This window comes from Nyctibius grandis, chromosome 4 (genome assembly GCF_013368605.1).
Source record: "Nyctibius grandis isolate bNycGra1 chromosome 4, bNycGra1.pri, whole genome shotgun sequence".
Classification (NCBI taxonomy): domain Eukaryota; kingdom Metazoa; phylum Chordata; class Aves; order Nyctibiiformes; family Nyctibiidae; genus Nyctibius; species Nyctibius grandis.
This window is the reverse complement of record NC_090661.1, coordinates 29,439,486-29,454,871: the sequence shown is the minus strand read 5'-3', so window position 1 is coordinate 29,454,871 and position 15,386 is coordinate 29,439,486. Positions and strand designations below refer to the sequence as shown.

The following is a 15,386-nucleotide window of genomic DNA, read 5'->3' as shown; positions in this document are numbered from 1 at the left end:
TAGTTTTTGTCCCTTCCCTAAGGAAATTGTTGAAGAAAAGATACTACTGTCTTGTGACCAACTCACAGTGGATGTCTTTTTTCCTTCAGTCTCATTTATTTAGTAGCATATACACTTCAGAGTAACACACACTCAACCAATACAGTCAATGTCAAAAGTGACCATGGTCAGCATTGCATTGTAGTGTTCAGAACGGATGCATGTGGATGATACAGGCCATTTGATCCCAGTACCTTAACAAATAGTAACAACAGCAATAAAAAAAAATAGCAAGAGCCCTCTGAGATACTTCTTAAGGTTTTGTCCAATTCCCATTGAAATCTTTCCCTATAACAGGAACTGGATCAGATGTTAAGCGAATTCCCCCCTGCCATGTAAAATTAAGAGTGATACAACTTTTACCATTTTGGTTAAATTCCATCCAATTCTATATCCTTGTGGACCCTAACACCCATCATTTTTAAACTTAGCTGATATATTTCTTTCTATATTGCACCTTCCTCCAAAGAATCTCACAGCATCTTGCAAGCAATAATGAAGGACAGCCTCACACCATTCCTGTGAGGCACATAGGTACTATTTCTATCTGTAAAAATGGGAACAAAACTGAGGCTTGGGAGAGTTGTCCAAGGCCAAAAAAGCAAGTCACTGACAAAGTTGAGGGAGAGAAGTCCTACTGCTAGATCTACACAGGAATGCAGCAGCTACAGCAGTAAGCATTACTGCATCTAACTAGTGAGTTTAAAGACCTTGGTGCCTAAGTCAGAGGTTAGCTGTTCAGCACCAACGTACCTTTAGGCCAGCATATCTTACCATGCTGTGAAAACACATGTACTCTCAGTGTCTCCAGAGTGAGGCAATATCTCAACAGAGGCATTAAAGAACATTCTGGACTTGTATGTGAACAAGTACCTTGGTTATCATGCATCAACTCTTCCACATTACATGCCTGTGCAAAGGCATCATATTGACCCTCTGGTAAATATAAGCTTATTCAAGGCAACTTACTCCATAGTGAAAGGCTGTGCTGCTTCCTCACACTAGCAAGTGAGCATACACAGACAGGCACTCTGGGCCTTCTGTTGTGAATCAAGGTATCTAACTTACCAGGGTAGTTTGCTCACGAGCTCATAAGCCTCCAGCCCCTTAGAGCTTCAGTGCTCAGTTGCAGTTCTACAGTTGCAGTTTGCTAATGAAAAGCTGCCTCCTTTTCTCCTTTCCCGTAACAGCAGCAGAAGATTGTGGCTTCTTCCCTTCTAATCCCTCAGCAAGCCAAAGGGCCATTTCAAAAAACTAACTTGCTAGAACTATTTATCATCTAGAATGAGTTTCCAGACCAGGGTCTGCTATAGCAGAGGTTTTCTTCTTTCCCTGACCTTTTCAACTACTGCAGAGGAATGGATCATTCTCCTTGTTTTCCCCTCAAGACCACGTACTGCCAACAATCCAGGTGCTAGCAACAGTTGGTTTGTTTTTTGTGTTTTTTTTTGAAGCTACTGGTACCACATTGCTTCTAGTTCTCCTTTAGAACTGGACAGTCATTCTAAAAGTTTGTCTCAACTGACATCTGAGCATCAACTTTTACCCTCTAAATCTCCCCTCTAGAAAATAAGTTACACTGGTGCAAGAGATCCACATATGTGGTAACAGAAGAAAGAAATTTAACTCTGAAGATTAAATAGGCAAACCACTAATGAATTCTATCCCCTTAACAGCCTCATTTCTAACTTTTCTAATTTATTTTTTTTATGACAGTAGGACTGCTTGCAATTGCAGTCTTATAGAAAAGGTTTTGTTATTAAAGTCCTCCCCTGTAAGACCTATTTACTTCCTATTCTCCTTAAGCACTGCTAATGATGGCTTACCTGTTGGCTGCAGGAAAGGAGGAAGATTTTTTTTTTTAAATTGCATGAAATTCACCACAGATTAATTTGTCATCTCATAGCAGTTCAAAAGTTAGGAGGCATCTAGAATGGTAACATCTGTGCTCTCTATTGAAGGCTTGCTGTCACTCAGAAAAAAAAAAAAGGTGTAAATCCTCTGAAACATCTAAGTGGAAAACTCATTAACATACTATCATGAAAATAAATCTGAGAGGGACACTGGGAGGCCAGAGAAGAAGTCTGAATGTGCAGTGAACTGCAAAAAATAATTACCAGTTTCAAACAACTTCTGTTTTAGGAAGAAATGTTTCCACGTGCAATTACTTCCTACAGAATACCCACTATGTCGTCTAACTTTTAGGTCACAACTGAGCTTGAATTTTTAATACTGCTGCTTTGTTTAGAGGTGATGAAAAAGTCATTAAAGCTGACTGATCTCTTAGTACAGTAGTGCATTATCTAAAGTAACTCCTTTTAGAAATTATTTTAGGCTCTTCCATTCTCATTACACGTTACAGATAGCTTTTGTTCCAGATCTAGACTCTACAAGTCTTTTTTTTTTGCTCGTGATCACGATTATTACCGAAATAGTAGTTTCCCAAAGCATGGGGTCACCTTCATATATGCTAAAGTTCTCAGAATCCCTCCTGAAAACAAGACACCAGCAAAAGACAGCAATTTCTGATCAATGTGCATTACTAGCTTTACACATTGACAGGGGATTAACAATCAAACAGTAATATAATGTCCTCATTTTGAAAACTGCATCATCACATTATTAATGTTAAAACCCGGAATGTGAGTGAACATGTGAATACTGATAGTATTTATAATGCTAGTATTTAAAGAACTGGTCAAGTGACTAGAGGCAACCAACAGAGAAGGTATGTGAAGCCATTACAAGAAATCACATCAATCTTTCTTGATTTTAACCTAAACACTGTCAATTTTCTGTGGCTGGGCCACAGCAAAAGAAGAATGAACCACAGACAGCCCCACGGTTCCAGACGGGGACTAGGGGATGTGATATATTGACATTCCTTCCCCCAAACTGCCCTGAGTTAACAGCTGATACCTTGGAGGAAGGATGCCTGGGAATTATCTCATCATTAGTGTAATGCTGTGAATGCAGAAACATTACCTTCCTGATTGCTCTGCCAGCCTATACACTTAGTGGCAGCATCATGTTTGGGAACAGGAACATGGCCAAGAAGTCATGTGCATTAGGAGACAGTCAAACCATGATCTTAAGAGATCACATTGGTTGCTGGCTACTAGTGCATATGTGTGTGTGTGTATGTGTATAGGGGTTTTATCTTTGAAAATAAACAAGCCTTGGAAAAAACCCTTGGCTCCCTGGTCTGTGTGCGAGAGTCATTACTGGTTTTCAGAGCTGCAGTTCAGCTGCAAGAGGCCAAACTTGCCAAGCTAGGCACTTTTCCAACAGCCCACCCAGTCTGAAAGTCAAATGTTTTTGGAGACAATAGACGGCTATTCTCTCCCTAGAGTGTTTGTAATCTCCTGAGAGGCTACATACAAAGCAAAGGCTGTTCTTGGATAGAAGTGAATCGCGGCTAGGGTAGGGAAGAGGAGGAATGGTCAATAGCAGTTACCACATCCAGCCACTACAAACTGCTGTCTCGCTTTGCTCCAGGTTTCTTGTGATTATCACCCCTTTCCACCTTGTGCACTTTGTGACACAATGCAGCAGACGTTGTTGGTCCAACCTATAGTGTACACAGAAGCAAGGAGACTTGGAGAATTAGGGAGAAAAAAAAAACCACTCCTGCTAGTTTCAAAACTATGCAGTTCCCTGAAAAATTGTTATTCTTCCCCGAATCCCTAAGCACTTGCTCTGATTCACTAAGAGGTAAACTGGAGCCCCATCTGTTTGCCAGAAATCCAAATCATTCTGGTTTACCATATAGACCTCTTGACTCATGCTGGTGTGATTCCTGAGTATGGAGATCTTCATCCTCTGAGGACCAGACTGAAGTTAGGCTGGTGCAATACAGACCAAACTGGAGTTATTTAGGTTCATAGAGGGCTGATGCAAAGTCATTTTGATCACTAACTGCTGGGTTCTGGATGCAGCTCCCTCTGCACTGATGACCTCAGGAGTTTGGAGGGAGTTAAAGGTTTCCTTCTAACTGAGTGATCCCAGTAGAGCAGAACGCTACAGAGCAGCCCTGCAAGTTTTGTGCCATTCTCAACTCATCTTTCAGTGATGCTTTCCAAGATGCCAATCAAATTGTCCAACCCCAACAAGTACCCATCCTCCCTGTTGCCTTCTTGCCAGGGGATCCTGTGATCCAGTGTCTGCCCATCAGGGAGAAGGGTGGTCTTTCCAAAATCGATCAGCCACACATTGGCATTCCCACTGCTATCATGTACAAAAAGTAGTGAACTTCCAACGACCTAGAAGACAGATTGAGAGGATGTCATTAAAAAGACATCTTTAGCTCTCTCCCATCACTTAACACTTCCCACTAAGAAGATGACCTCCTCAAATGACCTCCTCACCTGTGGCCCAACAGACTTTTGGGCTGCACTTATACATTGACAATTTACGTGCCCCATTTGCATAACCATATATTTCAGTAATGTATAAATAGGCATGGACATGGGAAAAGGGACCGAGTAGACCAAGGGAAGAAAAGCAATTTTCCAGCTCACTTGGCAGCAGGTCTCAATTTGAGCAATTCAGCAAAAGCTGGTGACTACTTTCAAAGAAAGACACATGATTAACAAAAATGCCTTTAGTGACAAGAGGAAATCAACAAGGTAAAATAAAATGTCTGATCTCAAATCTTGAGCTGTAACAAGCAGAACTTACAATGCTAATGATGCCTTCTCCACAGCAAAGGATACAAGGAGAACATACAGAGCAGAGTTATACAGTGTTTCAATGTAAATCCAGTATAACTAATACAGCCTTCATTGTCAAACTACAACTGAATGCTACTGTACTAAAAGCAAGCTTTCGTATTACCATTCCCCTGTAAAGATCCCTACTGGAACACACCAAGATTAGAGAAACGATAGGAAACTGGTACTAACAAACCATTCCCTGTAGTGGCTCAGAGCTATAAGTGCTGGGATGTTATAAAGATGGGAGGATTTATTATTCCTCAACTCGTTTAATCTTCTGTATCGTTGCGATGGAGGCTTTGTGGTTTCTGTGTTGTTAACGTATATTAAGTTTTCTTCTACTACGAACTCCCTTCTACTAATACAGCAGGCTAGTCTGAAGTACATCTGAATGACCAAACAAAGCAGCAATGCACCTCCACAGCATTACACTCACTGCTCACCTCGTGTCGCTTGAAGAAGTCTGAGGATTCAAGAATGATATGAATTTCCTGCAGACGCTTGAGGTATTTTTTCTGGAGAAAAAAAAAAATCCATAAACATTTAAGTAAAGAACGAATTAATATACTCTGTTTACAAGAGTCAATATAATGAAGAGATCATGTTAATTTTAGGCTAGAGGTCTTTCAAAACAACAGGTTCATCATTTGAAAGTCAATCTGAAAATACACTTCAACAGGCTCTCATAGTGAATGAACAGACTGCAGTTCCTCTGCTGCATGTGTTACACCAAGCATACTTATCTGTCCTGCTTTGGATGCAGTGAGACCTTCTGCATACCTTTTATTTTTTAAAGGGAGAAAGTTTCAAGCTATTAAAAATCTTTCAGTTCTCCACAGTGAAAAGAGAATTAAATTGTGTTAGAGAGACAAGGAGCTCCAACCATGTGGGGGGAGGAATAAAAAAAATCAAGGCCTAATGCACAAAGGTCTAGTATACATTTTTAATGCTGCCCTGTTACCAAGCATGCTCCTCCTGGAGGGCTAATCTGCCTTCATAATGGCTTCTACACTGCAGCAAAACACTGTGGCATCCTTTGAAGTTCCAAAGACAAGAGACATGGTTATGCCATCTACCACATCTGCTGTGCTACCCGTGAAGCAGCATACGGGAATTGCTCCTTGAGGCGAGTCTCACACATAGGAGGACAACCAGCAACCAATCTCACTTCCTGCCCCCATGCTCTGGTTTTATCCTCTCCAGACTGAATTCCCAAATCACAAGTTTTCCTGCCAACACAATCCTTGCTTAGACATCATCCCTCTGATGCATCTAACACCCATGGTCGAAGCTGATGGCAAGCCATAAGTTAGCTTGACTGACATTTTGCTGGCATGAGGAACTTGGGGTGAACTCATGGCAAGAGCTAACAGAACTGTTCTCAGCCAGCTACTTCTCACAGCCCACCAAGTCCCCATGTCCACTTCATCTGCTGAGAGGGACTGGAAGACAAAACCATTTTCTTCCTTGATAGTTTAATTCATTTTTCTTGTACCAGAGGAAGCATGGCCCTGAAGCAAGTTCACTGGGTCAAAAATCTGTGAACCTGAAGAGCTTAGACTCACCAGAATAGTTGTGTTGTCCTCAATGAATTCCACAAAAACCTGCAGAACTTGCTCCTGTGTCTTTGTAGTTTTGAAGTTTGTATTACATGTTCCATCCGCTTTCTGCACAAAAAACACACACAGACAGAGGTGATTTATGCTACACGTGTCATTCCCCTCATCAATCAATCCTCTTGAACCATCAACAGCTCAGCTCTTGCTAACCAGATGAAAGTGACTAGTTGAACAGGAAGAGAACAGATAAACTAAGCAAGAAGGGGAGAAGAAAAGATACAAAAGCCGATTGGTTAACTTTAAATGGCACTTCATTTCCTGTTGAGCACAATTGAAAAAAAAAAAAAACCAACTCATGATATTACCAGCTTGCAGGAGGGTTCTCTCACATGTCAGTACTAGCAGTACAAAGTTCAATGGGGCAAACCACAGTGACCTCTTTGGTTGTCCTCTCATCCAGCTTGGTGTAGTCAAACCTTGGCTGGGGATGTAAGGGGACATTTTCAAACCCAATTTTACTAGTCCTTTTTGTTTGATGTTTTTGTTTTTCAATGGGGAAATCAAAGAATTGCAGTTAAGACTCAGTTCCCAATATACCTTTGCACATTAATGTGACCCAGAAGTCACAGAATGGAAAGCTGGTTGCAGACAAGAGCAACTCAGGATTTGCAATCCTAGCAGTGACACAAACACTCGCAGTGACAAAGCAGGTGTGTGAATTTTGGCAAAGGACAGAGCTGGCATGCTTGTATCCAACTGGGTCCTGGAGAAATTCAGAGCATTTTTGTGCTAGCAGTAAGGCTCAGTATAGAAGCATCCTGCTACTGAAAAAAACAAGCCTTTATGTGCTGATAGTGATCAGTTTGTGTCTGTGGAGCTACAAGTAAATAAGAGCAGTGCATGAATTGCAGATATCTGTCAACATAGACTATATGAATATGCATTTCTCCAAGAACATCCCTGTTGCTTCAAGGGACACAAATACGAGTTTTTAGGGCATGCATGTAAAATACAGCAATTACTGGAGCTGGTAGCCTGTATCCACTAAAAGCCTGCAGGATTATCAAACTGTATTCCTCTCTATTGTATCAGTCCAATGAAATCCCTCATTTCCATCATAAGAGTAAATCAACAGATCATCAAAATGTGTTACCTCCTACGTGTTAACAGTCACCGCACCAAAACTGGGTAAATTCAGCTCCAATCTCAGCAGGTGAAATACTATTTACCCCACAGCAGAACTTGGTTCCTAGTATGTATATACATGAAAAAATTGCAATAATGCTAAATTTCCAGATTTATCATGCAAGAGAATGAACTAACTGAATGGCAAAGCCATGCAGAACAGCCTCCCACCTACCAGACTTTCTAGCAGCAGAATAAACAGAATTTTATTCCAAGGCTGTGGGCCAGATACAAGTGTGGCATGTCAGCCTGATGAGATGTGTAAGTTATGCAAGAGAACTTCAGCAGGAAGGCAGTGAAAGTTAGGAGTCATCTGATCAGATGTATGATAATACTTAACAGCACATAGAAATTTGGAATTTAGTCTGATGCCTCGTACCTTTTCACTGGAGTAAGGTTGTTTAAAACATGATAATTCCTCCCCATGCCCCAAATCCCAGAGCAGAGTCTGGAATAGCTGCTGTGTGTTCTCTTTTCATCCTTTTTTGCCTGGACAGAGTAGTTGCTTGCTTCCCTGTTGTTTAGAAGCACTTTTATGATTTTGTTCCTTTGCAGGCAGTAACTGCTGCCTGTCTTTACTTGCTGTAAACAATATCCATATTTTGAATGGCACCATCCCTCATATTCTATACCAGGTCCTTGCAACAACTCTGGATGTACCTGATCCCCAGGAGGCGCTTGCCTGACTCACTCCTTGAAGTCATACCTTTGTCAAGACCTCCACGTACATTCCTGCACAGCAGAGCCGCCCGTTGCACAGTGCAGCCAGTGGGCCACTTGCAGCACTTCTCATTAGATGCGACAGTGACATGGCTAACAGAAGGGCAGCTCTGGTGGCTCCATAAAATAGTGCCACCTATCTTAACCTGTGTGGTCTTGCTCAGATTCCTCTGCAGACTTCCCTTAAAGGGCTCTGGTTTAAGGTCGTTACCTAAATGGATTCACAAAGATTTACGAATGAAATCTGATGTCCTCCTGGGAAAATGGCTATGCCTGATCTACAGCTAAAGGAATGGTACCAACGGAAGAAGTATCTTCCCAAACTGCACAGATTCAGTGACAGAATGAGAAGCCAGAACTCCTCATTCTCAGCCCCATGCATCTCTGCTCTGCACAACTATTCCCTTAGTGTTGCAAGGACAATGTTTGTGATGCCTAGCCTTCAGACAGCCCCTTCCAGAGAGAAAACCTGCATTCTGAATCTGTCAGGCACAAGAGACTGAGTGTCAGGTGCCAGCTGTAAGGAAACCCAACAGTTCAAACTATTTTTGATATGAAGAAGAGTGACAAATCCCATAAATGAACCTGACTTGATTTCAGAGATATGGAAGCAAGGCAAGGAAAACAGGTGGATCAACCTAAAGAGAAAAGGTACCCCACTGATGCAGAAGGAGTGCATATGGTGAATCAGATCTCATTTATCGGCAGCCACTTCACAGAAGGACTTCCACGATTTCACTTTCTTTGCTTCCACTTCTTACTGTAGCAGCCACAAGGCAGGAATATTTCTGAATGACCAAACCCAACGTATCTGCTCAGCTAACTCCAGGAGTTACCAGTGCACTCAGGGAGAACAACCCCTTTTTCCCCATCAACCACTAGCTGGCACCACTGATCTTTATAGGCTCTCCTCTCAAAACGGGGATCTCTGCAGCACGGCTTTGCTTTTCTGCAAATATACAGAACTGGATGTACAGTTCAGCTACAGTGAAATAGTGTAGGGAGTACTGACTAGCTGTATTGCTTGAACAGCTCACTTTCTGTCACCATTGCCCCATGTAAAAAAATAAGAGAATGATACCTACATCCCTAGTAACAGCACAGGGAGACAGAGGAAGAGGTAATGTACTGCTGTACTCCAAAGCATTTCCTGTGCTTAATCAAGTATTAAGTATTTGTGTCCTGTTTTGCATAGTTACAGCATTGTCTCAACAGAGGGAAGTATCACACAGCCTGTGTGCCATACTGCTCCTGCCCACTTCTGATAACCAGCCAAACCACAAAGAACAAGCCAGGAGGTTTTACTGGAGCTCCCCCGTGCTCCCTTAGCTCAGTCACTCTCCAGGACTCAACATAGATCTGTACATCTTCTACACTGACCTACTATATTCCCAAGAACATACGTAAAAGGTCTCAAGATCATCTGGGTTTCTGATTCCATTACGCAGAGCATTCAAACACCTAAGTGGTATAGGAATAAAACAGGTGTCTTGCTAACATCATTAGATGGCTAAAGGGTAAGACAGGAAGTGTCTTGGCTGGACTGGAGCTAGGTCATCTACCACCCAGACAGTTCCTGCATCAGGATGCCTGTGTCTAACAGCCAGGAGTGGGTGGCACAGCGTACAGGAGGCCAGCATAGCATGAGCTGGAAGCCCTAGTTCCTGTATCACAGCAGGAGAATCTGTGAATGAGGAAGGAAGAAGACAACACAGGGAAGCAGAGAAGAAAAGGGTGTTTAAAGAGCCTCTGCTCATCAGTGTCACCCTCTTTTATCCCTTTCTTCTTCCTATGTGCTTGAACTATGAAGCATAAGCAAAACTAATCCAGATTATAATTTACAATGTCCCAACATACCTAAATTAAATGTATATGCTCTGGGAACATCCTGAAATCACGCAGTGTAACCCATGCTAACTTCTTCATAGCTGTCCTGTCATGGGCTTCAGGTAACAAGTACTCATCCAGGGTACGGGTGGGTTTGGGCAGCCCTCACCATGCTCTGTGCTGCTACAAGTACACCACTATCTAAACCCAAGCAAACTAGTTTAAGGCTAGCTCTGACAGGCCTATGCAAGCAGAAAGCACACTTCTGGATTCCAGCAAGTGTTAACATTCAAGTAATTGAGTCAGGTGGCTGATATTCTGAGAGTAAGTCCTAATCGGCTTCTGGGTAGGTATCCGACATTGCCATGGGGCACAATAAACACAAAGAATTAATGGGTAGGAAAGAAAATTGCCAAGGTTCTTCTGTGGCTGTAAGGTAATATCCTAGGAATGGTATAGGGGCACAAATTTTCCCATCAAAAACAGCAGATGGACTTTGTTGATGAAGAAATTTTAATTTGGTTGTTTTGGCTTTATTCCAGCTCCATCTATACCAGATATTGTCATGTACTTAAAAGGAAAAGGGGTTTCCTCGATCCCAAGAATATCTAAGCTAATGCTTTTAACATGCCTTGCAAATAAACACAACTGGAACAAGAACACTTTACTGTGATTCACTTGGAATAAATATGTACAGTTCCTGGACAAAAAAAGTAATTGCATGGGGAGGTGCGGTTATTTCTTCAGTTCTGAATTCTTCCTTGTAACAGTTTCATTTTCATTCTATCTACACTGTGTACCTGCTTGAGTCCATCCTGCAGTGTCTCTGTGGTTGAACAAAGTATGGCTGATGTGCATTTGATGCTAAGCTTCATTGACACTACTGTGTTATAATTACAATGGATGCTTTAGAACCACAATACACTGAACTCCGTGGTTTCAATTAGCGCTTTTTCACATAATCCTTTGGAACAGGCTGCCCAGAGAGGTTGTGGAGTCTCCTTCTCTGGAGACATTCAAAACCCGCCTGGACGCGTTCCTGTGTGATATGGTCTAGGCAATCCTGCTCCGTCAGGGGGATTGGACTAGATGATCTTTCGAGGTCCCTTCCAATCCCTAACATTCTGTGATTCTGTGATAACCTGGCTACTGATGTGCACTAGCTTTTTCATTTATCAGCAAATCAAAGTTCAGTCTACAAGAACAGGCAGAAGTGAAATTATTACCTTAATCCCTTCAATCCTGAAGCCCAGGTTGGCACTAGAGCTGATGGTTTCCCTCCACTGCATGTATCGGGGTTTGGTGACAGCATGCTGGGCATTCTCTTCAGCTGTGGGAGCAAGAGGATCCACTTCAATCATTTTCTTGTACATGTCCTTACGCAGTTTTGGTTTCTCACGGGCCTTAGTCAACTCTTCCTCCAGGTATGTCCTGCAAAAACATCACATCCCAACAAAACTGTAAGGACTCCCCAAACATTTCTTTTTACAACTTATAAAATGGCCTCAAGAAATGTCAACCAGGAAAGTTAAGTGTTATCATTACCCCAGTTTTGCATATTGGGAAACTAAAGAACAGACTAATGACTGCTCAGGCATATTTAGTGAAACAGCCACAGGAATCGGGAATTGTGTAATTCACTTCTTGTTCTAACTACACCTTTACTTGCTGTTACATGTTATTGTTATGTCCTGCTTACAGAATGGGAGAAAGCTGAATTCCTACTGTGCCATGAAATAGAGCTGTATTTTCAGAGGACAGTTAGGAGAGATCACTTACAATGAAATCAAAAGTAAACAGGGCTGAAGTCTTACTATCCTCTCTCTCCTCAAAAAAACCTAATATCACTCATGTGTGACTTCTTAAGGCCTCAGAAAGCAATTAAGGTTTTACTTAATGCATCACAGTGAAAGACAGAATCACTCTTCATACAGTAAAAATTAAAAAAGCAGATTCTCTCAGCAGTTCCAAACCAGAAGAGGTAACTAAGAACAGGAAGGTGAAGGGTAGCAAACCTCCCACATTCACTGTTATCACTCAACCCGTTAATCTGGTAACCATTAGAAATGCACTATCCATGTTCTCTACATTCCACGGGACTCCTAACGCTTGCACTTTGTCAGGTGCCTGGAGTGTACTTTCTTCATCACAGTGTAATAAGCCAGGCTGGTGTTTAAGAGATGCTGTCACTCACTACCAGAATGTCACCTGCTTTGAATAAAATGTGTACTGCTGCAAATCCTTTTCCTCTTTCTTCTGGGCATATCAGTGCTACACATTTCTACTCTGATTTAGCTGACAATTCATTTAAGATTTTGCATCTATTTGAAAAGGCTTGTCTGCACTCCTGTAAGTTGAATAACTCATTTATGACAATAGCTCTTGAGCATATGAGCTGGCACCCAAAAGACTACTGTGACAGTTCATATGTCTCTATACTGTAAATCCAGGCTCTCAACAGATCCCTTATCTGTTATGCTTAGATAACATTTTTGAGGTTTTCCTCTTAATCACAGACAAGAAAAAAGAAAAGAAAGTGAGAATCTGGAGAACAAGGTAATAGCATCATGGAGATGTCAGAGTAGGGAAAAACACAGGTCAGTCCTGAGCAGATGGTCAACTCTTCTCTTTACAGAAAAGATCAATACCAGTGAAGACTCATTCAAGCATTGGAAATGGGTTTTCACACTGCTATTCAGTCATTCACATTTGGAGATGGGAATTTTACTCTTTGTAGGGTTTTTTGAATCACTGCATACACAAAGATTAAACGAACAGGCAGTGAATGAATCATGTAATTTTTTTCCCCGTTTATTATCAGGCCACTGCAGAGAAACTGTCTTAACTGACCCCTGAAAATTTCTTGATGTGGATATTTTTTGAGGCTATAGATCACTTAGTTTCCAGAATCCATGTACAATCAGATAACAGTGGGACATACTCTCCTCAGAGAGTATGGTGACAGAAAGTATGGTGACAGAAGTTGTTCAACGCAATACAGCTAGTCAGTACTCCCTACACTGTTTCACTGTAGCTGAACAGTACATCCAGTTCCGTATATTTGCAGAAAAGCAAAGCCATGCTGCACTGGGACAACCTCTCCTCAGGTTGTCCAAGGTGATTGCCAAACCACGAACAGGTTGTCTGGATCGAATCCCAAGGCTCCAAAAATGTTACCAAACTCCTCCAGGCAGAGCAGGGCCACATCCCCTTCTTCCCCCCCTTCCTTCAAATGCACTTGGGTTAGAAAGCACTTTCTCTTTCATGTACCCCACCTGATCCCCATCTTGCAGTCCATCACACAAGGCCCTTCAAAATCAGTAAGCAAGTCATCCAGCTGAATGTAGCTCTCGCCATCTCTCTCCACCACGCCATGGAAACAAGGGACGCAGGAGCGTAGTGGATCTTTCATCAATCGCTCAAAACACTCCTTTTCATTCTCTGAGAAGCGTTTGAGAATCTTCCCACTATCAGCTGCCTTGAAACTCCCTAAAAAAGAAAATCAAACACTTGCTGACAAGAATGACCCGCAAAGAAGAAACACACCTTCCCCCACCACTGCAGCTTCATCTACTTCAGCCTCATGACAGCAGTTAAAGATTTCCCTGAAGAGAAAAGATAACATGCTTTTCATAAAAAATAAAACACCCAGGACAAACACAGCCATTGGCAGTGAAAGTCTGGTTGGATACATTCCCATGTCAGAATTTATAGCTTTAAGGAGTGCAGCTGCTCCAGGCCATCGTTTTTTTTTTTTTTTCCATGCTAAACTCTTTGTTAGGATATTAAACACTGCTATACTTACTAAAATGCACAGGAAGAAGCCACGAGCCAGAATTCATTAATCCTCTGACAGGCTATTTTAAAGCTGCATAACACTGCCAGTGTTGGCTTTGTCCTTAATCCTCACGTAGGGTTACACCTGCCGAGCGTGTACGTACTGAGGCAGGACGGTCAATCAGTGATCGTTAAACAGTGACGAACAGGCCAGAAGCCAAGCACTGCCCTTTCTACACACACAGGCTGTGACTGCGCACACGTTTATCTCCAGGTACTGCCTCTTCTCCGGAGCCCTGCTAATCTGCAGGTACAGCCTCTAGTGCAATTGGTTTTTTACAGCCCTGCGTCTGAATGGTATCCAGTACAAATGGCAGTCTGCATAGGCCAAGATGGGCAGTAATTAGACTCCAGCTGTCTGAAGTCTCCTGTCCAGATGCTCTCCTGTCCTGCAACCTGCCAATAACGTCCAAGGAAAGTACACGTTTCATTCAGAGGTTCCCTTTAATCTACATGACATAAAATAGGCACCAAAGTAGGAGCCTCGTTAATCCTCGTTAATAGCTCAACTTTTATCACTGCAGGATCCTTAAGCCATTGCAAACTGGTTCTTCTCTGACAAATCCTAGAACTCACACTGTCTCAGTACAAGAGCAAGGATGGTGATGGCCCAGGTTTTAGTTTAGAAAGAACTTGTCATATCAGAGAAGAACAGCTGCAAAAAGGATGGACTAAATGCAACCACAGAAAACTATCAAAAGCAAACTGGAGCAGTATCTCCCCTCATCAGCTTCTAGTAACCTCTTAACCCTCCTCTTCCATGCTACTACAGAAGCCTCCAGAAGGGTTATGATTACACGACCAGTACACCACTCCACACAGATCAAGCCAACCCCGTACACACTGTGGTAAAAACTGCAGTAAGACTTGGTCATCTTGGCACTCTGCATGATACGGTCAGCCCCACCAGCACCACTGTGCAAAATGCAGCTTCTCCGTTTCTAGGACTAAATCCATTTCTCTGCACAGCTTTGAAGTGCACCATATTAGTACATTAGCATATAAAGAGGTGGTTCAGGTACTGCACGATGCAGCGTAGGTGCCTGCCCACATGTGTACTAATAAACCCCACACTAGCACTCAAGAAACAAGGGCTGCATAGGAATTAAATGAAGCACGAGAGAAGCAAACCTGATGACTTCTCTTCGTTGTTTTTTTTTTTTGCCTTACCAGTGGAACAAAGCCTACATCAGGAGCACACTTACCAGCTTCTACAGACACAGAACTAGAACCAGCCAACTGAGCTGCTCCTTGCACTCATACAGTGAACAATGACAGACTCACAATGCACACAGCTGGTCAGCAAGCCAGTTTTCACCAGATTTGTTTTCCACCCAAGAGCTTACATTCAAATGAGGAGTTTGGGGTTGGTATTAGAAACACTGTCCTTGCCAGGGCTGAGGCACACACAGGCACAGACAGTAATCTTTCCCACTAGGGAACTAAAATATTGGCTATTCAGTCAAGAAAGATGATCCCATACCACAACCAACAGCAACAGATG

At 42.3% G+C, this 15,386-nt stretch overlaps 1 protein-coding gene across 1 annotated transcript in view; it reads right to left on the bottom strand.

Annotated features, from left to right (window-relative positions):
• Window positions 1-3,705: 3,705 nt before the first annotated feature.
• The window catches only part of ITPKA (inositol-trisphosphate 3-kinase A), a 39,577-nt gene continuing 27,896 nt past the window's right edge, over window positions 3,706-15,386 (bottom strand). The window contains exons 4-8 of the mRNA XM_068397353.1: window positions 13,321-13,534; window positions 11,272-11,476; window positions 6,320-6,421; window positions 5,198-5,269; window positions 3,706-4,301 (exon numbers count right to left, since the gene is read on the bottom strand). Of these exons, the coding sequence (XP_068253454.1) occupies window positions 4,098-4,301; window positions 5,198-5,269; window positions 6,320-6,421; window positions 11,272-11,476; window positions 13,321-13,534 (797 nt within the window). The 3' untranslated portion in view covers window positions 3,706-4,097. The remainder of the gene's footprint in view (window positions 4,302-5,197; window positions 5,270-6,319; window positions 6,422-11,271; window positions 11,477-13,320; window positions 13,535-15,386) is intronic.